This window comes from Leucoraja erinacea, chromosome 11, assembly GCF_028641065.1.
Source record: "Leucoraja erinacea ecotype New England chromosome 11, Leri_hhj_1, whole genome shotgun sequence".
Taxonomy (NCBI): Eukaryota; Metazoa; Chordata; class Chondrichthyes; order Rajiformes; family Rajidae; genus Leucoraja; species Leucoraja erinaceus.
In genome coordinates this window covers 21,157,046-21,184,762 of record NC_073387.1, presented here as the reverse complement: position 1 = coordinate 21,184,762, position 27,717 = coordinate 21,157,046, and the positions used below count along the sequence as shown (strand labels likewise).

Genomic DNA, 27,717 nt, shown 5'->3' with positions numbered 1-27,717 from the left:
TCATTGATAAAACAGCTAAAGATGGTTGGGCTCAAGACACTGCCCTGAGGAACTTCTTCAGTGATGACCTGGGGCAGGGATCATTGACGCCAATAACCACAACCACCCTTTCAACTTCTGAGTGCAAATGTGGCCTTTTAAGTTTCCGTTGTATCACCCCCCTTTTCATGTAAATAATAATGTTTCATTATTCAACGTCTCCCACTCCATCTCTCCAGAGATGCCTCCTGTTCCGCTGAGTTACTCCAGTATTTTGTGTGTCTATCATCGATTTAAACCAGCATCTGCAGTCCTTTCCACCACAATAAAGTTTCATTGTTCATTTTTGCGTAAGATATTTGCATCGCACTTGCATCAGTTGCTTACACGTGACACACACGACACACACGAGCTAAGACAGAGACAGAATGTTGGAATAACTGAACAGGTCAGGCAGCATCTCTGGAGAAAATGAGTACATTAAGTTTTGGGTTGAGACCTTTCTTCAGTATGTATTCTGACTCGTGTTGGCCCGCCCAAGGTCCATTTTGGTTTTTTTCTTGTTTGTTTTTCATCTGTCACTAGTCTCCCAATTCTGTTCTCTGTTCACACTCTATTCTCAAAGTAATTCCGTAATTAAATCATAAGAACTTGCCTCTGTTGTCGAGAATACAATAAAACGATTATGTTGCTATTCATCAAGTTTAATTAAATAATGTATACAGGTATATCAAGAAAACATAGCACATATTTAATTAAAAGGAGCTATGTGCATATTGTACAAGTGTGAAATATTACTATATATTTTCACTTTACAACATTCAACCTGGAATCAATTGGCAATTAAAATTTCATATTTAAGACGGTATATATTTTTAGCTGATAAGTTGTAAATGTTCATTTTAACTGGATGATCCGAGAAAGCAGTGCTGCTTTAAGAAATGCCCATGGCAGAGATTGGTCGAATTGAGGGATCCCGTTTGCCAATCAGAAGCTGCGATGTGACTGGAGATCTGGACTGCCCCCTTCCCTCCTCATCCACCATCACAGACATTCATACAGTGTGAATCTGAATGGCGGACTGCGAAATGTTTCCTTGGTTCATTCGGCTACCAGGGCGTTTCGGAGAAAGAAGGTTTGTCGGACACGCACGGCCCGTATTTTCTTATGTACTTCAGCGCCACTTCATCAAGAAAATTATATATCAAGAACTTAATTTTCAGGATTGAACGAGCGGCGCCGCAATGCGCTGAAGCAATTGGAATGCTTTGTGCCGGCGATGGGATATTATCGAGTATTTTGGAGGTTAAACTGGCAACTGTTATATTGTGTTATTTTCGACTGGGTTGTGGCTTATGGACAGATTCGCTATTCGATTCCTGAAGAGCTCCAACTCGGCGCCTTTGTTGGAAATATTGCAGACGATCTGGGGCTACGTACAAAGGAGCTCACGGCTCGCAATTTTCAGATTGTGCCCGGTACCCGGAAACACTATTTGGAGGTAAATTTAGACAATGGAATTATGTTTGTTAAACAAAGAATCGACAGGGAACAGTTGTGTGGAACAAGCCTAACATGCGCATTGTCTTTAGAGGCTGTAATCGAAAATCCCCTGATCGTGTATCGCATTGAAGTGGAGATTCAGGACGTCAACGACAATGCTCCCACTTTCCCGAACAGCCAGATACGCTTTAAAATCTCAGAGCTTGTAGCGCCGGGAGCGCGCTTTCCCTTGGAGGGTGCACGGGACTCGGACGTTGGAACAAATTCCTTGCAGACCTACCAGTTGACTGCCAACGAATATTTCGCATTAGACATTGACTCGCGCGGTGGGGATGGCAAGTTGCCAGTGCTAGTGCTGGATCGATCTTTGGACAGAGAAAAGCAAGCGACATACAAGTTGGGACTGCTCGCCAAAGACGGGGGGATCCCTGCTAAGACGGGCATTGCTGAGATAATAATTGTAGTGCAGGACGAAAACGACAATGCACCCGTCTTTCCAAACTCCGTTTACAGAGTTAGTATCCTAGAAAATGTGCCCAAAGGAACACTGGTTATCAAATTAAACGCCACGGATTTAGATGATGGCTCCAATGGCGACATATTGTACTCGTTCAGTAGTCATACGTCTGTTAGAGTCCGTGAATCATTTTATGTGGATTCCAAAACGGGAGAAATCCGAATCAAGGGAAATCTGGACTATGAAGAAGAAAGTATATTTGAGATTAACATACAGGCAATGGACCAGGGTATTAATCCAAGCGCAGGATACTGTCACGTCGTGGTTAATATTATAGATGTCAATGACAACGCCCCTGAGGTGAAGTTAACCTCTTTGTTCAGCCCAGTCCGCGAGGACTCACCACCCGGGACCGTTGTTGCTTTGATCGGTGTATCGGACGCTGACTCTGGAGATAATGGGCAGGTAGATTGTGAAATCGCAGCGAGACTGCCTTTCACGTTGGATTCGTCCCTGAGAAATTACTACAGATTACTTACACATCAGTGGCTAGACAGAGAAAATACCTCTAGATATGACATTCCTATTGTGTGCAGTGATTCGGGCTCTCCTCCCCTCTCCTCCAGGAAAACCATCACAGTGGAAGTTTCGGATATAAACGACAATCCGCCGCATTTTACGCAGTCTACCTACACGGCTTACGTGATGGAGAATAACATTATTGGGGCACTAATCATCACAGTCGTGGCTGTTGATGCAGATTTGAGTCAGAACTCCCAATTATTTTACTCTGTTCTGGAAAGCCAAGCACTGGGCGAGTCTGCGTCCACTTATGTCAGGGTCAATCCCCAAAACGGCGATATATTTGCTCAGAGAACGTTCGACTACGAGCAACTCAAAAACTTCCAGATCCAAGTCCAGGCCAAGGATTCTGGGGAGCCGCCACACACTGCCACCACATTGGTGGATGTAGTTATTCTTGACCAGAATGATAATGCCCCGGTGATCGTGCATCCTGACACAGAGTACGGTTCAACAGCGTCTGAGACAATATCCCGCTCTGCAGACCCAGGCTACCTGGTCACCAAGATTACGGCCACTGATGCTGACTCGGGTCAGAATGCACGTCTCTCCTACCAGATTCTCCAGGCGACTGACCTGGGACTTTTCACTATCTCCCCTGATACAGGAGAAATCTGGACAATTCGCAGCTTCGCAAGAAAAGATGCAAACAAGCAAAGGCTGATTGTTGTTGTGAACGATAATGGGACCCCACCACTCTCTGCCACTATGACCCTCGTCTTGTCGGTGGCAGAAGACAACATAGAAATTCTTTCTCGTGTCAACAACTTAACTGAAGATGCTGGCGAGATAAGCTTTTACTTAGTTATAGCTTTAGGCATCATCTCTTCCACTTTCTTACTCATTTTGATTGGCCTTGCTATCACAGTGTACAAAAACAGAAACGGATTGGGGGGTTATACGTGTTCCCTGGATACATGCTGTTGCTTTTCAACAAGATCCTCGCTGAATAGCTTCCAAAAGGGCAGGAGAAATATTCAGATACCGCCGAATTATGTCGAAGTAATTGGAGGCGATCCTCTTTCTCAACGGTACCGCTACGGAACCTGTTCCACTTCCACTTCCAGCAAAGGAGATTGTTTGTACTCCAACGGGTGCAGTTCATCTACCGTCAGGAATGGTGGCAGGGGCGAAATTGTGCTCAATAATGAACAGTCACAGTCATCGCAGTCTAACAATTATAGCAACATTGGTGAGGTGAGGCGCTCGTAGCGTAATTTTATTGGTCAACAAATATGCGTTGAAAACTACTTGTGAGTGAGCTGGATTTCTAGACAAATATGCTTGTTAGATTGTGTGTAAAACAGTGCAGGAGTAACACAGTGGGCCAGATAGCATCTTTGGAGAACATGGATAAGCAACGTTTCGGACCGGGCCCTTCTGCAGATTGTGCCAATCCGAAATGCGCTTATCCATGCCCTCCAGAGATGCTGTCTGACCTGTTACGTTACCCAGCACTTAGTATTTTACTCAAGTTTCGAGCACCTATATTTCCTTGTGTCTCTCCTTAAAAAGTTTCGCGTTATCCTCTTTTATGAACAACTTGCACAGGGCAAACGTCATACGTTGCCTGACACGTTTAAGATTGATTCACCATAAACAAGTTGTGAAACAATTGCGGTTCATGTTGCAACTTATCCTGATTTGCAATTAATTATTCGCATAATTGTGGGTTGTGGGTGACACCAGTTCGTTTCGCATGTAAGGTAAAACCTCATTGCTATATGATAGAGTGCAGAAGTTCAGCAATCGGTTAGACTTGAACTTACTGTCAGGTATATTGTCCACCTAGATTGAGCTGATGTATTAGCAACTGCGTTTTAACCATGAATAGTTTCGATTCCATTTGGTAACGATGCGGTGCCATCAAATCACAGGCACGGAGACGTGTTCCATGTTCTCATACTCGCGTGATCCAAATGGACGATTGCGGTAGATCGTTGTATAACTTGAGGTGTGAAAACGGGCTGTATCTTCGCGTAGAGATGAACAAGCAGTTGACCATTTATGATGCACAGAGTGGACTGATGCAGTCAAATATAGGGCGAATGTCATCCTTATTTGTCATCAACATGTATGCTGATATCGATGTTAAGATAACAGCACCAGAACAGGTGACGTAATAAGAATATTCGGTTACTCCTACATGCCCCACCATTCAACATGATCATGACTATTCATTTTTCTCGGGGATAACTAAACGTACCAGTTGTGTATCCCTTAATTCAATTAAAAAGAAAAGATAATAATCTGCGAGTTGTAATAAGGGATATTTAGATTCTATCTGGGAGAACATAGCCAATTGCAATTTTGTGATAGGAAGTGTATGTATGCCTTTATTGATTTTAGATTATGGGTGTCTAGTACCGAGATACAATGAAACACCGTGTTGAAGTGCTGTCCGGTCATATCATACTACATAGGACTGCAATCACGCCATGCACGTATAGTAGGTAGTGCAAGAGGAAATATTAGGATGCGGAAAATAGCGTTAGAGCTATATAACATTAGTTACAAGGGAAGTGCAGATGTTTAAAACCTGCCAGGGCCCCAATGAGACAGGTTGGGAGATCGGGTCTACTGTCCTGACTCATGGTAGGACCGCTGAGTAGTCTGATAACGACGGGAAATAAACTGTTTAAGAAGGTACTGCAGATGCTGGAAAATCGAAGGTACACAAAAATGCTGGAGAATCTCAGCGGGTGCAGCAGCATGTAAGGAGCGAAGGAAATAGGCAACGTTTCTGACCGGAAGGGGGGGAGGGGGGCGAGAAGACAGGAAAAAGGAGGAGGAGGAGCCCGAAGGCTGAGGGATGGGAGGAGACAGCCCGAGGGCTGAGGAAGTGGAGGAGACAGCAAGGACTAACAAAATTGGGAGAATTCAATGTTCATGCCCCCGGGAGGTCAGGTTGGTTATTGCGGACGGAGCGGGGGCGTTCGGATAAACGATCACACCGATGTAGGTCTGCTGACATCTAGAGCAGCGGATGAAATAGATGAGGTTGGTGGAGATGCAGGTGAATCTCTGTCGCACCTGGAACAACTGCTTGGGTCCTTGAATTGAGTCGGGGGGGGGGGGGGGGGGGGTGGTAAAGGGACAAATGACGGAGGACTACTTGTTGTATGTGACGGCTGGTGGGGTGAATGGTGAGGACTATGGGAACTCTGCCCTTGTTGCGTGTGGGGGGGATGGGGAGAGAGAGAGCAGTGTTGCGGGGGTATGGAAGACACCCTGGTGCGAGCCTCATTTATGGTGGAGGAGGCGAAGCCCCGTTCCCTAAAGAATGCGGACATTGCAGATGCCCTGGTGTGGAACGCCTCATCCTGGGAGCAGATGCGGTGTAGACGGAGGAATTGAGAGTAGGGGATGGAGTCCTTACAGGACGCAGGGTGGGAAGAAATGTAGTCCAGATAGCATTGGGAGTCAGTAAGTTTATAGTGGATGTCGGTCAGAAGTATATTACCTGCAATGGAGATAGTGAGGTCACGGAATGGTAGGGAAGTGTCGGAAATGGTCCAGGTGTATTTGAGTGCCGGATGGAAGTTAGTGGTGAAGTGGATGAAGTCAGTCAGTTGTGTATGGGTACAGGAGGTGGCACCAAAGCAGTCGTCGAAATAAACTGTTCCTGGATAATAGCTGATTAATTGCCTAATTCGCCAATTTACTAATTTGCAAATTAAATTCCACAGTCAATTCCTGCTTAAATAAATTCCTGCACTCCTTCACCTGCTGCCGACCTATCAGCCAATCCTCCCCCTTTCCATCTGACTCACTGACTTCCAGCCAATACTAGCTGTCACTGCTTCTGGCTGCTCCTTCTTTCCTGTCTTCACGGTAAACATTGAATTGGGTTTTGTGCGCGCTTTTTAAACCTTCTTTCCCTCTGACACCTACTTCCAGCCAATAGTAACTTTCGCTGCTTCTGGCTGCTCCTTCTCTCCTACCTTCACTGTAGAAATGCCCGATGATGCCCGAAAATGTCGGATGAAAGATAGTCCAAGGGTCTCCGATGAGGTACATAACAGCTGAGGACTGCTGTTGTTGGTAGGGTGGTTTAGTTGCGAAATATTGGAACGACACATAGGATAGTAAATCAGATTACCTAAGAACTGAATATGACGTAGTTTCAATTTTGGGGGTTATTTCCGGATGCGGACAAGTGTTCTCTATTGTACATCAAACAAGTTAAATTGAGATATTTACGGTTGTAGCATTCTGGTGCATTCTGTCAGCGACTGCACTGCTTGAAATCAAACATTGAGGCGTATTTTGAGCGATATTTTGAAGGTTTGGCAATTTAAATTAAGATGTATAATGTAGTGTATTGTATTGTTGAGCACATAAATAGACCCTTTGGCCCAACTCTTCCAAGGTGAATGCTCTAAACTAATCTAATTTGCCCGCGTTCGGCCCAGATCCCTCTGTTCCTATATATTTATCCGATGTATCCTATAAATTGTTCCTATATATTTATCCGATGTATTGTTCCAATGTATTTTAAATGCTATTATAGGACCTGCCTCGGTTAACTGAGTCGATGACCTTGGTTAACTCCCTCGGCCACTCGTTCTGTATACCCACCGCAATTGAATATTGAGCAAACATTGCTGACTGATTCAGCTCTGACTTATAGAAAGAATGTCATTGATAAAACTGCTAAAGATGGTTGGGCTCAAGACACTGCCCTGAGGAACTTCTTCAGTGATGACCTGGGGCAGGGATCATTGACGCTAACAACAACAACCACAACCACCCTTTCAACTTCTGAGTGTAAATGTGTCCTTTCAAGGTTCCGTTGTATCTCCCCCTTCTCATGTAAATAATAATGTTTCATTATTCAACGTCTCCCACTCCATCTCTCCAGAGATACTTCCTGTTCCGCTAAGTTACTCAAGTATTTTGTGTCTATCTTCGATTTAAACCAGCATCTGCAGTTCTTACCAACACAATAATGTTTCATTTTTCATTTTTGCGTCAGATATTTGCATCGCACTTGCATCAGTTATTTACACGTGACACACACAACGTACACGCGTGAAGACAGAGACAACATGTTGGAGTAACTGACAGGTCAGGCAGCATCTCTGGAGAAAATGGGTAGATATAGTTTTGGGTCAAGACCTTTCTTCAGTATTTCTACCTCGTGTTGTCCCTTCCGCCTGAGGTCCATTTTGGATTTTTTCTTGTTTGTATTTCATCGGTCACTAGTCTCCCAATTCTGTTCTCTGTTCACACTCTCAAATAATTCCGTAATTAAATCATAAGAACTTGCATGTGCATATTGTACAAGTGTGAAATATTACTATATATATGTTCACTTAACAACATTCAACCTGGAATAAATTGGCAATTAAAATTTCATATTTAAGAGGGTAAATATTTTTAGCTGCTAAGTTGTAAATGTTAATTTTAACTGGATGATCCGGGAAAACAGTGCTGCTTTAAGAAATGCCCATGGCATAGATTGGTCGAACTTGAGGGATCCCGTTTGCCAATCAGAAGCTGCGATGTGACTGGAGATCTGGACTGCCCCCTTCCCTCCTCATCCACCATCACAGACATTCACACAGTGTGAATCTGAATGGCGGACTGTGAAATGTTTCCTTGGTTCATTCGGCTACCAGGGAGTTTCGGAGAAAGAAGGTTTGTCGGACTCGCACGGCCCGTTTTCTTATGTATTTCAGCGCCTCTTCATCAAGAAAATTATATATCAAGAACTTAATTTTCAGAACTGAACGAGCGGCGCCGCAATGCGCTGAAGCAATTGGAATGCTTTGTGCCGGCGATGGGATATTATCGAGTATTTTGGAGGTTAAACTGGCAACTGTTCTATTGTGTTGTTTTCGACTGGGTTGTGGCTTCTGGACAGATTCGCTATTCGATCCCGGAAGAGCTCCAACTCGGCGCCTTTGTTGGAAATATTGCAGACGATCTGGGGCTACGTACAAAGGAGCTCACGGCTCGCAATTTTCAGATTGTGCCCGGTTCCCGGAAACCGTATTTGGAGGTAAATTTAGACAATGGAATTATGTTTGTTAAACAAAGAATCGACAGGGAACAGTTGTGTGGAACAAGCCTAACATGCACATTGTCTTTGGAGGCTGTAGTCGAAAATCCCCTAATCGTGTATCGCATTGAAGTGGAGATTCAGGACGTAAACGACAATGCTCCCACTTTCCCGAACAGCCAGATACGCCTTAAAATCTCAGAGCATGCAGCGCCGGGAGCGCGCTTTCCCTTGGAGGGTGCACGGGACTCGGACGTTGGAACAAATTCCTTACAGACCTACCAGTTGACTGCCAACGAATATTTCGCATTAGATATTGACTCGCGCGGTGGAGTCGGCAAGTTGCCAGTGCTAGTGCTGGATCGATCTTTGGATAGAGAAAAGCAAGCGACATACAAGTTGGGACTGCTCGCCAAAGACGGGGGAATCCCTGCTAAGACGGGCACTGCTGAGATAATAATTGTAGTGCAGGACGAAAACGACAATGCACCCGTCTTTCCAAACTCCGTTTACAGAGTTAGTATCCTAGAAAATGTGCCCAAAGGTACGCTGGTTATCAAATTGAACGGCACTGATTTAGATGATGGTTCCAATGGCGACATATTGTACTCGTTCAGTAGTCATACGCCCGTTAGAGTCCGTGAATCGTTTTATGTGGATTCCAAAACGGGGGAAATCCGAGTCAAGGGAAATCTGGACTATGAGGTAGAAAGTATATTTGAGATTAACATACAGGCAATGGACCAGGGTATTAATCCAAGTGCCGGATACTGTCACGTCGTGGTTAATATTATAGATGTCAATGACAACGCCCCTGAGGTGAAGTTAACCTCTTTGTTCAGCCCAGTCCGCGAGGACTCACCACCCGGGACCGTTGTTGCTTTGATCGGTGTATCGGACGCTGACTCTGGAGATAATGGGCAGGTAGATTGTGAAATCGCAGCGAAACTGCCTTTCACGTTGGATTCGTCCCTGAGGAATTATTACACGTTACTTACACATCAGCGGCTGGACAGAGAAAATACCTCTGGATATGACATTCCTATTGTGTGCAGTGATTCGGGCTCTCCTCCCCTCTCCTCCAGGAAAACTATCACAGTGGAAGTTTCGGATATAAATGACAATCCGCCGCATTTTACGCAGTCTACCTACACGGCTTACGTGATGGAGAATAACGTTATTGGGGCACTAATCATAACAGTCATGGCTGTTGATGCAGATTTGAGTCAGAACTCCCAATTATTTTACTCTGTTCAGGGAAGCCAAGCACTGGGCGAGTCTGCGTCCACTTATGCCAGGGTCAATCCCCAAAACGGCGATATATTTGCTCAGAGAACGTTCGACTACGAGCAACTCAAAAACTTCCAGATCCAAGTCCAGGCCAAGGATTCTGGGGAGCCGCCACACACTGCCACCACATTGGTGGATGTAGTTATTCTTGACCAGAATGATAATGCCCCGGTGATCGTGCATCCTGACACAGAGTACGGTTCAACAGCGTCGGAGACAATATCCCGCTCTGCAGACCCAGGCTACCTGGTCACCAAGATTACGGCCACTGATGCTGACTCGGGTCAGAATGCACGACTCTCCTACCAGATTCTCCAGGCGACTGACCTGGGGCTTTTCACTATCTCCCCCGATACAGGAGAAATCTGGACAATCCGCAGCTTCGCAAGAAAAGATGCAAACAAGCAAAGGCTGATTGTTGTTGTGAACGATAATGGGACCCCAACACTCTCTGCCACTATGACCCTCGTCTTGTCGGTGGCAGAAGACAACATAGAAATTCTTTCTCGTGTCAACAACTTAACTGAAGATGCGGGCGAGATAAGCTTTTACTTAGTTATAGCTTTAGGCATCATCTCTTCCACTTTCTTACTCATTTTGATTGGCCTTGCTATCACAGTGTACAAAAACAGAAACGGATTTGGGGGTTATACGTGTTCCCTGGATACATGCTGTTGCTTTTCAACAAGATCCTCGCTGAATAGCTTCCAAAAGGGCAGGAGAAATATTCAGATACCGCCGAATTATGTCGAAGTATTTGGAGGCGATCCTCTTTCTCAACGGTACCGCTACGGAACCTGTTCCACTTCCACTTCCAGCAAAGGAGATTGTTTGTACTCCAACGGGTGCAGTTCGTCTGCCGTCAGGAATGGTGGCAGGGGCGAAATTGTGCGCAATAATGAACAGTCACAGTCATCGCAGTCTAACAATTATAGCAACATTGGTGAGGTGAGGCGCTCGTAGCGTGATTGTACTAGTCAACAAATATGCGTTGAAAACTACTTATTGTGTGCAAAACAGTGCTGGAGTAACACAGTGGGCCAGATAGCATCTTTGGAGAACATGGATAAGCAACGTTTCGGACCGGGCCCTGCAGATTGTGCCAATCCGAAATGCCGCTTATCCCTCCAGAGATGCTGTCTGACCTGTTAAGTTACCCAGTACTTTGTATTTTACTCAAGTTTCGAGCACCTATATTTCCTTGTGTCTATGCTTAATAAGTTTCTCGTTATCCTCTTTTATGATCAACTTGCACAGGGCAAACTTCATACGTTGCCTGACACGTTTAAGATTGATTCACCATGAACAATGTGTGACACAATTGCGGTTCATGTTGCAACTTCTCCTGCTTTTGCAATTAATTATTCGCATAATTGTGGGTTGTGGGTGACACCTGTTCGTTTCGCATGTAAGGTAAAACCTCATTGCTATATGATAGAGTGGAGAGGTTGAGCAATCTGTTATGCCCCTGTCCCACTTAGGAAACCTGAACGGAAACCTTGCGCCCCACCCAAGGTTTCCGTGCGATTCGCAGAGGTTCCCGGAGGTTTTTGTCAGTCTCCCTACCTGCCTCCACTACCTGCAACCTCCGGAAACCACCTACAACCTCCGGGAACCGAACGGAAACCTTGGGTGTGGCGCAAAGTCTCCAGAGGTTTCCGTTCAGGTTTCCTAAGTGGGACAGGGGCATTAGACTTGAACTTACTGTCAGGTACATTGTCCATCGAGATTGGGCTGCTGTATTAGCAAATGCTTTTTAGCTATGAATGGTTTCGATTCCCTTTGGTAACGATGCGGTGTCATCAAATTACGGGCATGGAGACGTGATCCATGTTCTCATACTCACGTGATCCAAATGGACGATTGCGGTGGAACATTGTATAACTTGAGGTGTGAAAACGGGCTGTATCTTCGCGTAGAGAAGTGTACTGAAACAAACAAATATAGGGCGAATGTCACCCTTATTTGTCATCAACATGTATGCTGATATCGATGTTCAATTAACCGTGTCAGAGCAAGCGACGTAATAAGAATATTCGGTTACTCCTACATGCCCCACCATTCAACATGATCATGACTATTCATTTTTCTCAGGGCTTATTAGACGCACCAGTTTTGTATCCCTTAATTCCATTAAAATAAAAAGACCCCATCTATTTACAATATATATTAATGATTTGGACGAGGGATTTGAATGCAACATCTCCAAGTTTGCGGATGACACGAAGCTGGGGGGGCTGTGTTAGCTGTGAGGATTATGCTAGGAGGCTGCAAGGTGACTTGGATAGGCTGGGTGAGTGGGCAAATGCATGGCAGATGCAGTAAAATGTGGATAAATGTGAGGTTATCCACTTTGGTGGCAAAAACAGGAAAGTAGACTATGATCTGAATGGAAGCTAATTAGGAAATGGGGAGATGCAACGAGACCTGGGTGTCATGGTACACCAGTCATTGAAAGTAGGCATGCAGGTGCAGCAGGCAGTGAAGAAAGCGAATGGTATGTTAGCATTCATAGCAAAAGGATTTGAGTACAGGAGCAGGGAGGTTCTACTGCAGTTGTACAGGGTTTTGGTGAGACCACACCTGGAGTATTGCGTACAGTTTTGGTCTCCAAATCTGAGGAAATACATTCTTGCCATAGAGGGAGTACAGAGAAGGTTCACCAGACTGATTCCTGGGATGTCAGGACTTTCATATTAAGAAAGACTGGATAGACTCGGCTTGTACTGGCTAGAATTTAGAAGATTGAGGGGGATCTTATAGAAACTCACAAAATTCGTAAGGGGTTGGACAGGCTAGATGCAGGAAGATTGTTCCCGATGTTGGGGAGGTCCAGAACAAGGGGTCACAGTTTAAGGATAAGGGGGGAATTCCTTTAGGACCGAGATGAGGAAAACATTTTTCACACAGAGAGTGGTGAATCTGGAATTCTCTGCTACAGAAGGTAGTTGAGGCCAGTTCATTGGCTATATTTAATAGGGAGTTAGATGTGGCCCTTGTGGCGAAAGGGATCAGGGGGTATGGAGAGAAGGCAGATACAGGATACTGAGCTGAATGGTCAGCCACGATCATATTGAATGGCGGTGCAGGCTCGAAGGGCCGAATAGCCTACTCCTGCACCTATTTTCTCTGTTTCTATGTTTCTATAACAATCTGCGAGTTGTAATAAGGGATATTTAGATTCTAGCTGCGAGAATATAGTCAATTGCAACTCTTTGATAGGAAGTGTATGTATGCCTTTATTCATATTATATTATGAGTGGCTTGTACCGAGATACAATGAAAAACTGTGTCGATGTGCTGTTCGGTCATATCATACTACATAGGACTGCAATCACGCCATGCACCTATAGTGGGTAGTGCAAAGAGAAAATATAAAGGTGCGGAAATAGCGTTAGAGCTATATAACATTAGTTACAAGGAAAGTGCAGATGTTTAAAACCTGCCAGGGCCCCAATGAGATAGGTTGGGAGATCGGGACTACTGTCCTGACTCATGGTAGGACCGTTGAGTAGTCTGATAACGACGGGAAACAAACTGTTTCCTGGATTTGAGGGTGCGAGCTTTCTAGCTTCTGTACCTTTTGCGTGGCGGGAGAAAGGGAGAAGAAGGAATGTCCCGAGAATAAATGGTCATTGATTATGTTGGCTGCTTTCCTGAGGCAGCGTGAAATATAGATGCAGTCGATATTGGGCAGGTTGATTTTTGATGACTGAGCTACATCCATTACCCTTTGCAATCTCTTGCGGCCTTGGGCAGAACTGTTGCTCTACCAAGTAGCGAGACAGGCCAATAGAATGTTTTTTTTTTTTTATAGTGCATCCGTGAAAGTTGCTTGCAGTCATTGGGGACATGCCAACTTCCTAAGTCTTCTGAGGAAATAGAGGTGCCTGTGTGCTTTCTTGGACTTAGCTTCAATGTGGTTGGTCCAGGACAGATTGCTGGTGATATTTATGGCGAGGAATCTTGTGCTTTCGACCATCTACATTTGGGCAGCATTTGTGCCAACTGGGCCATGATCATTAACTAATTTCTTCAACACAATACTATCTCCTTCATGTTGCTCAACTTGAGGGAAAGGTTGTTTACCTGAAACAAGGTTATCAATCGCTCTATCTTCTTCCTGCACTCCGTCTAATCATTGTTACAGATCCGACTCACTATGATGGTGTCAAGAGAAAACCTGTAAATGGATTTAGAGAACAATTTGGCTGCACCGTGGTTAATGTATAGGGTATGGGGTAAGGGGCTGAGAACATATAATTGCGCGGCCCAGCTACTGAACATTATAGCGGAGGATGATTTGTCACCCATCCTCACTGATTGGGGTCAAAGGGTCAGGAAGTCGAGGATCCATTGGCAGAGGCAGGTGCTGACTCATAGATCCAGGCCTTTGGAAATGAGTTTCGTTCCTATTAGAGCGAGATTATAATGGATATTATAAATGAATTTGAAAGCAAAGATCTATACATTTAACATTACTTCTGGAAATGAAATGTATCATCGATATCAAAGTTCCGTAAGAACATAATAACTGAAAACCAGATTCTCAGTAAATGATTAACTGTTCAAATGCCAAGAGGATGATAAGGTCTTCAGAATTAGTGAAGAAAACAACGCAGATGTTTGAGAACGACCTTATTTGACAATTAAAATAAAAACATGAATACGTTCAACGTCCACTTTCTCTTGGGACAATCTTGTGTGTGTTTCAACTATTCTCACGCCAGGCATAATCAACTCACTTTATAATGGATCAATATCCGGAGGAGAGGTGTTTAGGCATCGAATTATTTTGATATATATAGGCTGGCTAAATGAAGGCTGGATAGGTTTTTGTAATTATATTTATGTATATTACATAACTTGGAATTATCACTTGGGCAATGGGAAAGACAAGAGGGAAAGACAAGAGGGAAAGACTAATTAACCATCTCCATCTAATAAGGGCAGAATCTATTTCTGCATTTCTATGACGTCTGCAATCCGTGAACCCACGCTGCATCAGTGGATCTTTTAGGCTTGGTAATTCTACTGGAGTATAATACAAGCCATTCCGAAATATCCGTTCTTTAAGCCCAATGTAGATTCCGACCTAGGCTCTAAATGCTTAAGCATTGCGTCCAGATATGGTCAAAATTGTTTCGTTTCAGTGAGATTATGCATGACGAACGATATTTTATTTAAATCCGCCTCATGACATCAAAAATGTATTGCATTAGCCTTGCAGACAAAATGCAGAAACACAGAACTGCAGACGCTTGTTTATACCAAAGATAGCCAAAATGTGCCGAAGTAACTCAACTGTTCGGGCAGCGTCTCTAGAGAAAAGGCGTAGGTGACCTTTCGGGTCGGGAGAAGGGTCCGGACCTGAAACATCACTCATTCTTTTTCTCCAGAGATGCTGCCTGACTCCCTCTGTTACTCAAACACTTTGTGTCTATCTTTGGATAACCAAGGGCCTGGATTCAAAACATGAAGTGGAGTTAAACATTCTTCTCTTAATGCGTTTTCAGAATATATAAAGTTTCGATATTTAAAGATTCACAGATAAATGAAAGTAACAAACCATTCAAAGTTAAGGACCATTTATTTATTTATTTTGATTGTACAATAATAAATGTACGCAGCGTTGCTTTAACAGGACAACACGGCTTTAAGAAGCGAACATTGTTCTGATTGGTGCGCCGCATTCAACCAATCAGCAGCTAGTGTGTGACTGGAGATCTTGACTGCTCCCTTCTCCCTCCCACCATCACATACGAACAAGGAACAATGTAAATTGGACAGCGAGGCGTCTTGAGTTGCAGCAGTTTCCGCGGGTCCTTTTATTCCGGAATTTTGCCACAAACTGGAAGGTCTGGTCAAGCAATCGAGGCCATTTACTGAAAGGAAACATTTTCTTCTGCGAGAAAGCCTTTTCTTCTGAAGGTATACATATTATTTTTAATCACAGTGGGACAAAAACCGAAAGGCACCGTATCGCACAGAAGCCATTGGAATGTTTAACACCGGCGATGAGATGTTATAACCTATTCTGCTGCTTAAAATGGGAACTGGTGTATTACATGTTTATCGCCTGGGAGATAATTTTCGCAGAGATTCATTACTCGATTCCTGAAGAATTACAACGTGGCGCCGTTATTGGGAACATCGCGGACGATTTGGAGTTGGATGTTAAACAGCTCGCAGCTCGTAATTTTCGTTTGGTTTCAGGTCCAAAAAAGCGGTATTTGGAAGTAAATTTAAACAATGGGATTTTGTCTGTGACGGAGAGGATTGACAGGGAAGAACTGTGTGGCGCAAGCCTCACTTGCGTTCTGTCTTTGGAGGCTGTGCTTGAAAATCCTCTCAGTCTGTACCAAATCGAAGTGGACATTGTGGATATTAACGACAACTCTCCCAGTTTTCCAAAAAGCCAATTCCGCCTTGAAATCTTTGAGAATACTGCGCCGGGAGCGCGATTCATTCTCGAGGGCGCTCATGATCTAGATATTGGAACTAACTCAGTTCAAACCTACCAACTCGTTACAAATGAGTACTTTGCATTAAATGTTGAATCTGGAATCGCAGATTTGAAATTACCTGTTTTAGTGTTGGAAGAGCCATTAGACAGGGAAAAATATTCGACCCACAGATTACTGCTCTTAGTGAAAGATGGCGGAGTCCCCGAAAGGACGGGCTCCGCCCAAATTAACGTCGTGGTAGAAGATGCCAACGATAATGCACCGGTGTTCTCTCGGTCGGTTTACAAGATCAGTTTGTGGGAAAATGCAACTAAAGGGGCATTGGTACTACAAGTTAATGCCACTGATTTGGACGATGGAACTAATGGAGAGATTGTGTACTCGTTAAGTATTCATACCCCTGCCAGAGTTCGTGAGATTTTTAGCGTGGATTCTCGAACTGGTGAAGTAACACTTAATGGCAATTTAGATTATGAAGAAAATAATGCTTTTGATATTATTATTCAAGCAAAGGATAAGGGATCTAACGCCATCCTAGTGTACAGTCATATTTTGCTGAATGTTTTAGATGTAAACGACAACGCGCCTGAGATAAGCTTAACATCTTTATCGAGCCCAGTTTCAGAGGATTCGTTACCTGGAACAGTGGTAGCTCTCATAAGTGCGTCTGACAGAGATTCTGGCAAGAATGGGCAACTCCAGTGCCAAGTTGAAAATGAAGTGCCTTTCACACTGGATTCATCGTCCAAGAAGCACTTAAAACTACTCACCCGGCAACCTCTGGATCGTGAATCCGCCTCCACACACAACGTAATAATCAACTGCAGAGATGAAGGCAGTTCGCCTCTCGCCACGAACAAAAAGCATCCTAATTGAGGTGTCGGACAGGAACGATAACGCACCGCAATTCTCGCAACCTGCCTTCACAGCCTACGTGACGGAGAACAATAATATTGATGCCTCGATATTCTCAGTGACAGCATTTGATCCAGACAAAGGTGAAAATGCTCGGCTGTCGTACAACATTCTGGACAGTTGGGTACAAGCTCAGTCGGTACATAATTATGTTTATATTAATTCAGAAACTGGTGTAATATATTCCTACATCTCTTTTGACTATGAAAAGTTTAAAAACTTTCAGATCCGTGTTCAGGCACGTGACAATGGAGTCCCACAACTCTCCAGCAATGTCTCCGTAGATGTTATAATTCTTGACCAGAATGATAATGCCCCGGTGATTGTTCATCCATTAATCGAGCATGGGCAACCTGCCACAGAGGTTGTGTCCCGTTTTGCGGAAGCAGGCTATCCAGTGACCAAAGTTATGGCTACAGATGCCGACTCTGGTCCAAACGCTCCGCCTCTGCTATCGGATCCTCCAAGCTACAGACATGGGACTATTTACTATTGCTGAGGAGACGGGAGAAATATGGACAACCCGTGGTATTACAAAGACAGATGCTACCAAGCAAAGGCTGCTGGTCCAAGTCAACGACAACGGGATACCAGCTCTTTCAACGTCGATAAGTATAATCTTGTCATTGATAGATGACGAGGGATCACTAATGCCCGATAGAAACAGCATGTTGGAAAGGCCCAAACCTACTTCTGTTATCAGCTTATACTTGGTCATTTCATTAGGAATAATCACGACTATATTTCTGGTAATTTTAATTATTCTAGCTGTTAAAGTTCACAATGGCAGAAATGGCTTTGAGTACAATGGCAGTCTTCTGGACCCGTGTGGTTGCTTCGGGTCAAGACATCCCCGCAGCGGAATCCAGAAAGCCAGTCGTAACCTACGCATTCCTCCCAATTACGTTGAGGTATTTGGGGGTGACCCGCTATCACAGAGTTACCGGTATGGAACTTGTTCCATGGCACGTTCAACAAAGGGAGACTTATTGTTCCCCAACACCTGCAGTTCATCAAATGGAAACGACAAAAATATCGGTGAAGTTATTGCAAAGGGAGGAACCGTTTTGTTCAGTAATTGTGAGAATTATGTTCATTCTGAGGTGAGAAAGCCTGTTTGGTAGGAAAAGTCGGCGTTAACTGGCATTAAATTGGCATCAGGAAGATATTATTTCACTGTGTTTGTTGTACATATGATCCGACATTGATCGGATCACAAGTGTAGTGCCCAACCACTAGTTTACGTTTAACTAATTGCTATTGCCATCATTTTAATCTGTAGTATTAAAATGTAAAGTGGATTACATAATAATATAACAAGGACCTGCAGATGCTGGTTTATTCCAAATATAGATACAAAATGCTGGAGTAACTCAACGGGTCAGGCAGCATCTGGAGAAAAAGGATAGATGATATTTTGGGCCGAGATATGTCTGAAGAAGGTTCCTGACCCGAAACTCAAGACAACTGAAGTCCAGAGTACGGTCCCGACCCAAAGCGTCACATATCCATGTTCTCCAGAAACGCTACCGAAGCCATTGAATTAATCCAATATTTGGCGACTGTGAATCATATAGCTGTTTCAGGGGCGTGGCAAAGTGTATTACCGAAATTATTTTTGATTTAGATTTGTAATCACGAATTGACAGAGTAGGTTCGGCACAGATATAGATCCCCCTGCCCATTATTTCGGTATGATAGCAAAAGACCTAGCCAGGTCATTCATGCCTTACAATAGTTAATCTATTGCCTTGCAGTTAAGGTTATTGAAGAAAATACTCAGGCACGTTTTAAATATATTGAGTGGCTTTTGACACTAACAATGAACTAACTGTACCTGCCAACCCAATCATGAAAAAAACCCCAAAAGATATCTTCCAATCTTTCTACTAATTGCCTTCAATCTATTCCCGTTGGTTCCACAGTCGTTTGTAGATAAAATGATAATTGATTCCACGGTTATGGTGTTCGATTCTTCTTGTCATTGGTCCTTTCAGAGTGGACAACGTCTTGTGTGGGACACCATCGTCGTTGCAAACGCTAGTTTCAACCTGGTGGACTACATAGAAGCTTAGAAACATGGAAAATAGGTGCAGGAGTAGGCCATTCTGCCCTTCGAGCCTGCACCGCCATTCAATATGATCATGGCTGATCATTCAACTCAGTATCCTGTACCTGCCTTCTCGCCATACCCACTGATCCCTTTAGCCACAAGGGCCACATCTAACTCCCTCTTAAATATAGCCAAAGAACTGGCCTCAACCACCTTCTGTGGCAGAGAATTCCAGAGGTTCACCACTCTCTGTGTGAAAAATGTTTTTCGCATATTGGTCCTAAAAGATTTCCCCCTTATCCTTAAACTGTGACCCCTTGTTCTGGACTTCCCCAACATCAGGAAGGATATTCCTGCATCTAGCCTGTCCAACCCCGTAAGAATTTTGTAAGTTTCTATAAGATCCCCTCTCAATCTTCTAAATTCTAGCGAGTACAAGCCGAGTCTATCCAGTCTTTCTTCATATGAAAGTCCAGACATCCCAGGAATCAGTCTGGTGAAACTTCTCTGTACTCCCTCTATGGCAAGAATGTATTTCCTCAGATTAGGAGACCAAAACTGTGCGCAATACTCCAGGTGTGGTCTCACCAAGACCGTCTACAACTGAAGTAGAACCTCCCTGCTCCTATACTGAAATCCATTTGCTATGAATGCTAAAATACTATACGCTTTCTTCACTGCCTGCTGCACCTGCATGCCTACTTTCAATGACTGATGTACCATGACACCCAGTTGCATCTCCCCTTTTCCTAATGGGCCACCATTCAGATAATAGTCTACTTTTCTGTTTTTGTCACCAAAGTGGATAACCTCACATCTTTCCACATTATACTGCATCTGCCATGCATTTGCCCACTCACCCAGCCTATCCAAGTCACCTTGCAGCCACCTAGCATCCTCCTCACAGCTAACACTGCCCCCAGCTTTGTGTCATTCGCAAACTTGGAGATGTTGCATTCAATTCCTTCGGTCAAATCATTAATGTATATTGTAAACAGCTGGGGTCCCAGCACTGAGCCTTGCGGTACCCCACTAGTCACTGCTTGTCATTCTGAAAGGCAGTGACTAGTTACTGCATTACTGCAAACTACATTCTAAGGTTATCCATGCACTCCTGCCTGAAAAAAATGCCTATTCATTTAAAGACAAATTTTACATTTAGTCATCCGAAATTCACAGAGTGTATCATTGCCAATGGTCATGTCTGTGGTCATATTCAAGTGTTTTAACCGTATTAAATGTTATCGCTAGAAAATTACAAGTAAGGCTACTTTTGGTGATTTATTCAGTGCAGTGGAACATCTGGGCCACAATCAAATTATAGAGCAACTAAGTGTCAAACCACTTTATAATTTAACATCGTTTAAGGAATACAAAAATAATGAAAGAAAATAATAGTTAGATTTTATATCGTACTGCCTTAAATATAGTTACTTGCGCCAAACTTTAGAAATGCAGTCCAGCTTTAAGAAATATGGAGTGCAGTGATAGGTTGAAGTTAAGTCAGCCTTTTCCACCAATGAGAGGCTGTTATGTGCCCGGAGATCCTTGCTGCCCTACCCTCCCCTTCCGCCATTATATCCGTCTGGATACCGTGTAACATGGATAGAGCTGTGCTTGCTTACGTTCGGTTCTTTACATTCATCTACTGGCGAAATTATAAGAAATAAGAAGGTTTGTCAGAAATTGTTACGCAGATTTTTTTAACAGCAGGTTTATTTATTTTTTTCGTGCAATTCAGTGAAAATGGAATAACGATTCACTCTTTTTAGCTGGAATTGTTCAACGTCGCCGCGTTGTTCTCAAATCATTTGAAATGCTTTGTTCTGGAAATGGAATTTTATAAACGAATTTGGCTATTGAAATGGCAACTTTTTTACTGTATTATCCCTTTCTGGCAAATTATTTCTGGACAGATACGTTATATGATTCCTGAAGAATTGAATGCCGGAGCTTTTGTTGGAAATATCGCAGAGGATCTGGGTTTGGATATAAAAGATCTCTCGGCTCGCGGCTTTCAAATTGTGCCTGGACCTAGCAAGGAGTATATAGACGTAAATTTAGATACTGGTGTTTTGTTTGTGAAGGAAAAGATGGACAGAGAAGAGTTGTGTGGGCAGAATCGTGTTTGCACATTCTATATAGAGGCAGTGATTGAAAATCCTCTGAATGTGTACCATTTCCAAGTGGACATTTTGGATGTAAATGACAATGCGCCGAGATTTCCCGAAAGTCAGTTCAATTTGGATATATCCGAGCTGGCTGCTCCGGGTACGCGCTTCGCCCTGGAGCGCGCAGACGACCCGGACGTTGGCACCAACTCGGTACAAAGCTACCGGCTGGTAGACAACGGCTATTTCTCCCTCGATGTGGAGACGTTGGGCGGCGACGGAAAGTTACCGGTTTTAGTCTTAGAAAGACCGCTGGACAGAGAAAAGGAAAGCACGCACAGGTTGGTGTTGATATCGAAGGACGGAGGGATTCCTGAGCGTTCTGGAACTGCCGAAATACTGATAGGTGTAGAGGATGCCAACGACAACGCTCCTGTTTTCTCCCACCCCGTCTATAGGGTCAGTTTGCCAGAGAACGCACCCATAGGTATATTAGTGATAAAATTAGATGCCTCGGATTTGGATGTTGGTCTGAATGGGCAGATAGTATATTCGTTCGGCAGTCATACTTCGAATCGAGTTCGGGAACTTTTTGTGCTGGATTCGAATAGTGGCGAAATCAGGGTTAAGGCCACTTTGAATTACGAGGAAAATAGTGTTTTTGAGATTAACGTTCAAGCAAAAGATAACGGGCCATACGCTACCGTTGTGTACTGTCACGTTCTGGTCAATATCGTTGATGTGAATGACAACGCTCCTGTGATAACGTTGACATCTTTATTCAGTCCTGTCGGGGAAGACTCTCTACCGGGGACTGTAGTGGCTCTGATCAGTTCCACGGACAAGGATTCGGCTGAAAACGGGCACGTGGATTGCGGAATCCCAAATGACCTTCCTTTTAAACTGGATTCGTCCTTAAATAACTATTATAAACTAGTTACCCGGGAAACGCTGGATCGTGAACGTGTATCATCTTACAATGTAACTGTGGTGTGTGGCGACGCGGGGAATCCTCCGCTAACATCGAACAAAACGGTCCTGGTGGAAGTCTCCGATATAAACGACCATCCGCCTCAATTCACACCGCCTATGTATACAGCTTACGTGATGGAGAATAATGTAATTGGTGCGTCAATATTCACTGTGACAGCTTTGGATCAAGATCTAAATATGAACGCTCATCTGTCCTACTTTATTTTGGAGACTCAGATTCAGGGCATGTCAATATCCACATACGTTTCCATTAACTCGCACAGTGGAGTCATATTTTCGCAGAGGAGTTTCGACTACGAACATCTCAAAAGCTTCCAGGTCCAGGTTCAGGCGCGGGACTCTGGGATCCCACCACTTTCTGGCAACGCCTCAGTGGATGTGATGATATTGGATCAGAACGACAATGCTCCGGTGATCGTGCATCCGTTACCCGAATTCGGTTCCACCGTGTTAGAGACGATATCCCGGCACGCAGAACCGGGCTACCTGGTCGCCAAAGTTTCGGCTACTGACGGTGACACTGGCCAAAATGCTCGCCTTTCCTACCAGATCCGTCAAGCTACAGATGCCGGTCTCTTCACCATTTCACCGGACACTGGAGAAATCTGGACCATACGCAGTATTAGGAAGAATGACGCCGCCAAGCAAAGGTTGGTCATCTGTGTTCAGGATGACGGATCGCCGTCTCTTACAGCCACTGTGACAATCATCTTGTCTTTAGTTGGAAATGATAGACAAATGCTCTCAGATGTGAATAATTTGTCTGAGGGTGCCGAGTTTGCTTCTGGCACCAGCTTTTACCTCGTAATAACTTTAGGGATCACATCATCCGTTTTTCTATTGATATTGATTATCCTCGCCATTAAGGTCCATAGAAACTCTTCCCTTGGCGCATGTGGTTGTTTTACAGCAAGAAACTCATTGCACAGAGCCAACAGAAGCCTTCAGATACCACCAAACTATGTTGAGGTGTTTGGAGGTGATCCTCTTTCGCAGGGTTTCCGTTATGATTCATGCTCAAGTTCACATTCTGTAAAGAGGGATGTCAGGTTGTCCAACAGTGGATCTACGCGTAAGAATTACGCTCCTGGTGGCATTTGGGGAAATGGCGAAACTTTACAAACCCACAATTCAGCACAGTACAGGAACACTCTAAATAACGAGGTGAGGTTGCTATTCGATGGCGAAAAAAACACCTCGTGGGTTTCAATTGGATGTACAAATGATTACTGAAAATGCGTAGAACCCGGACATTGGATTTTTGGAATATCTAAGAATCAGTCATATCAGTGTCCACTGTGATCTGAGTTTCCAATCGCTATTTCTGGACCTGCCCCATTTGTTAATCAGGCATTTGCCTTTTGGTGCGTTTATATTGACAACATTTCGTTTCATGTGGTAGCTAGGAAAAATATAGCAATTGAGAACGTATGGATTAAGTAATTTCACACGACAGTCCTAAATATATATTATCAACTACACTTTGGTGGTAAAAAAACACGAAATATTGATCACATCGGATAAAGGGTCTGGACGTTTAATGTACTGGTTCTGATATCATGAGTTTTAGTATTTAATTGTTTTTTCCATGGAGACTTTGTGATATAATATGTTTTATTTTCCAAGGGAAATAACTCATCAGCAGTCAACTTGTTTTTTTTTTATGAAATCATGGATTGAATGGGAATTAAGCATAAGAGTTTACCAAAATATGTGTAGCTGATTTGTTTTGAAAGAGGCACCAAACCATGTGCAACAAGCTTTGCAGATACAAAGAACTGCAGATGCTAGTTTACACAAAAGGACACAGATTGCTGGAGTAACGCAGCGGGTCGGCAGCTTCTCTGGGGAACATGGATAGGTGACTTTTTTTCCATCGGGACCCTTTAGAACGGACCCGAGCCGAAACGACACCTGTCCATGTTTTCCAGAGATGCTGCCTGGCTCGCTGAGTTTCTCCAGCACTTTGTGTATTTTTGTATCAAGCATTGAATCGTCCATAATCGCATAAAAGTTTTTATTTTTTAATAAATTTGAAGTATACGTACAGATAGCATTATCTGATTTGTTTAGATAGCACGAAATACAAATCTTATCACTATGTTTCGGTGACAATAATAAACCTATATTTAAAGCTATTGGCTCTTAGAAAATCCACCGAAAGTAAGCAGGGCAAATGAAATCAAATCAATGCGGGAAATTGTGTAAGAAATTTACATAGTACGCTGATAAAATAGTACAGAGATAAACAGGGACATTCCAGCTTTAAGAAATGTTCCGGGTGGTGATTGGTTGAACGTCAGTTCACCAATCAGAAGCTGCAATGTATCTGGTGATCTTCACTGCCTCCTTCTCTCCCGGCCACCATTACGTATGATCAGATACAATGTAAAACTCCGCATAGCGAGCTGCGTGGCGCTGGAACGGGTTCTATATTCGAAAGCATTGGATATTTTAATTGAAATGAGAAGATTCGAACACAATCTTAATAATCTTTGAAAAAAATACAGGTATTTTGGGCAACGTTTCCTCTTTTATCTTTAAAACTGGCATTCATTCCAGAGAAAAACGGTGAATGGCGTGTCGCGCTGAAGTAATTGCAATGCGTTGTAAAGGAGATGGGATATTTTAAAATATGTTGGCTGTTGAAATGGTCACTTTTTTACTATGTATTATCACCCTGGGTTCTGGTTTCGGGGCAGATTCGCTATTCAATGCCTGAAGAACTGCAAATGGGTGCCTTTGTTGGAAATATCGCCGCCGATTTGGATTTAGACGTGAAAGAGCTGGCTGCCCGCAGTTTTCGGATTGTGTCTAGTCCCAGGAAGCAGTATCTTGATGTAAATTTGGACAATGGAATTCTTTATGTGAAGGGGGAAATTGACAGGGAGCAGCTCTGCGGGTCGAACCCCGTGTGCACATTGTTCTTAGAGGCCGTGATTGAAAATCCGTTGACGGTGTATCATTTTCAAGTCGAGATTCTGGATGTAAATGACAACGCCCCCCGTTTCCCCCATACCCAATTCCGCCTGGAAATCCCGGAGGTTGTGGCGCAAGGGGCGCGTTTTGCCCTCGAGTCGGCACAGGACCCAGATGTCGGAAGCAACTCAGTTCAGACGTACCAGTTGGGCGATAATGAGTATTTCATCATAGATATTCAGTCACGCCGTGGAGATGGCAAGTTGCCGGTGTTAGTGCTGCAAAGGCAACTGGACAGGGAGAAACAAACGAGCCACAAGTTAGTCCTGATTGCCAAGGACGGAGGCATCCCACAAAAATCTGGGACGGCTCAGATAATTGTCATAGTGCAGGATGCGAACGACAATGCGCCGGTGTTCCAGCAATCGGAATACAGGACGAGGTTGCGTGAAAACACACCCAGGGGAACCCTGGTAATCAAACTCAATGCTACTGATTTGGACGACGGTGCCAATGGAGAGATTGTGTACTCATTCAGCAGTCATGCCTCCAGCAGAGTCCGTGAAATGTTCAGCGTGGATTCTAGAACCGGGGAAATCAGGGTTAAGGGCAACTTGGACGCCGAGGAAAACCACGTTTTCGAGATCAACGTACAAGCGATGGACAGGGGACCTTATACAACTCCTGTACATTGTGAAGTGTTGGTGGATGTTATTGACGCCAATGACAACGCCCCTGAGGTGACATTGACTTCTGTATTCAGTCCTGTCAGCGAGGACGCCTTGCCTGGCACAGTAGTCGCGCTCTTTAACGTGGGTGACAAAGACTCGGGAGATAATGGACAGGTACATTGCCAAATTTTAAGTGGTTCTCCTTTCAAACTAGATTCCTCTTTGTCGAACTATTACAGATTACTGACCGAGCTGCGGCTGGATCGGGAAAACGTCTCAAAGTACGATGTTACAATTGTATGCACAGATGGAGGAAACCCCCCACTCGCGTCCAAGAAATCGATCCGGGTGGAAATTTCCGATGTAAATGATAATGCCCCACGTTTTGCACACCCTTCATATACCGCCTACGTAACCGAGAACAACGCTATTGGGTCTTCTATCTTCTCGGTGACAGCTTTTGATCCCGATATAAACCAGAACTCTCAACTGACTTACTCTATCATGGAAACATGGGATCAGGACTTGCCAGTATCCGCTTACGTGCTTATTAATTCGGAAACTGGCGTCGTATATGCTCAGAAAACGTTTGACTACGAACAAATGAAAGGTTTCCAGCTCTACATACAAGCACAGGACGCTGGAACTCTACCGCTGAGCAGCAACGTTTCTGTGGATGTGATTATCCTGGATCAAAATGACAATGCTCCAGTCATCACCCATCCACTGCCAGAGTACGGATCTACGGCCGTAGAGACTGTGTCGAGGTTCGCCGAACCTGGTTACCTGGTTGCCAAGGTGTCCGCAACCGACGCAGACTCCGGCCAGAACGCTCGCCTCACTTATCAGATTCTAAAAGCTACAGACACTGGCCTTTTTACCATTTCGTCAGACTCGGGGGACATTTGGACAATCCGTGGCGTCCTGGACAAAGATCAGAGGAAGCAACGTTTGGTCATTGCTGTAAAGGACAACGGAGAGCCGGCACTATCAGCTATTTTAACCATCATGATCTCCCTGGAACAAAGTCAATCAGAACTGTTGTCCGAGGTGGACAGTTTATCGGATGAAGCAGTTTGGGCTCCGGTCACGAGCTTTTACTTGGTCATAGCCTTGGGATTAATTTCTGTCATATTTCTAGCAATTTTGATTATCCTCGCTATTAAAGTTCACAAAAACAGGCGGGGCTTTGATGATCGTAACTCCTGTTGTTTTGTGACAAGAGGTCGAAAGGCGAATAGGAGCCTGCAGATACCCCCAAACGACGTTGAAGTATTTGGGGGTGACCCACTTTCTCAAAGTTTCCGCTACGGTACCTGTTCAACTTCAAACTCTATCAAGCGAGACTCCTTGTTCCGCCGCACTTGTAGCTCGCCTACTTTCAAGAATAACGTCAATGCATACCCGGTCAGGAAGGACGAGATACCACCAGTAACAAACCCTGCAAGCTGTAGAAGCATTATCAATAGTGAGGTGAGAAATCTGTCTAAACCTGGGGGGAACAACACTTTGATTTGGATGCACGTCAAGATCTCAACTGGTGTGAAAGGGAATATAAAGATTCGCATCTATTCCACGCTTCTCTTGATCGCCATCTCTAGACCAGGCACAAAGTCTTCATTGTCGTTTCATCTATTGTTCACTTATTATATTTACTGTTGTGGTTATTTTACTGCATGGGGTCGTTGTAAACTCTATGTGCATTGTTTATAATGATATTCGTGATTATAGCCAAAATATCGACATTTTATGGCAGTATATATGATAGAT

The 27,717-nt window shown here is 44.0% G+C and overlaps 2 protein-coding genes across 13 annotated transcripts in view; both read left to right on the top strand.

The window, feature by feature from the left end:
* Positions 1-27,717, top strand: part of LOC129701511 (protocadherin beta-15-like) — a 215,564-nt gene that overhangs the window by 119,956 nt on the left and 67,891 nt on the right. The window contains exon 1 of one of the 12 annotated variants that reach the window (XM_055642760.1): positions 8,535-10,766. The exons of 10 other annotated variants lie outside the window; for them this stretch is intronic. In XM_055642760.1, coding sequence (XP_055498735.1) covers positions 8,550-10,766 — 2,217 coding nt within the window. In that variant the 5' untranslated portion in view covers positions 8,535-8,549. Of the gene's footprint in view, positions 1-8,534; positions 10,767-24,873; positions 27,421-27,717 lie in introns of those variants that run through there. One more of the 12 variants, XM_055642750.1, reaches the window with a different exon arrangement.
* LOC129701515 (protocadherin-10-like) lies at positions 15,756-17,297 on the top strand. The gene has a single exon (XM_055642764.1). It carries the CDS (start codon positions 15,836-15,838, stop codon positions 17,159-17,161), a length of 1,326 nt encoding a protein of 441 aa, XP_055498739.1. The 5' UTR covers positions 15,756-15,835; the 3' UTR covers positions 17,162-17,297.

Bases quoted from the DNA above. Each gene is read 5' to 3' on its own strand.
- LOC129701515 (XM_055642764.1), top strand. From the start codon at position 15,836: ATGAGATGTTATAACCTATTCTGCTGCTTAAAATGGGAACTGGTGTAT.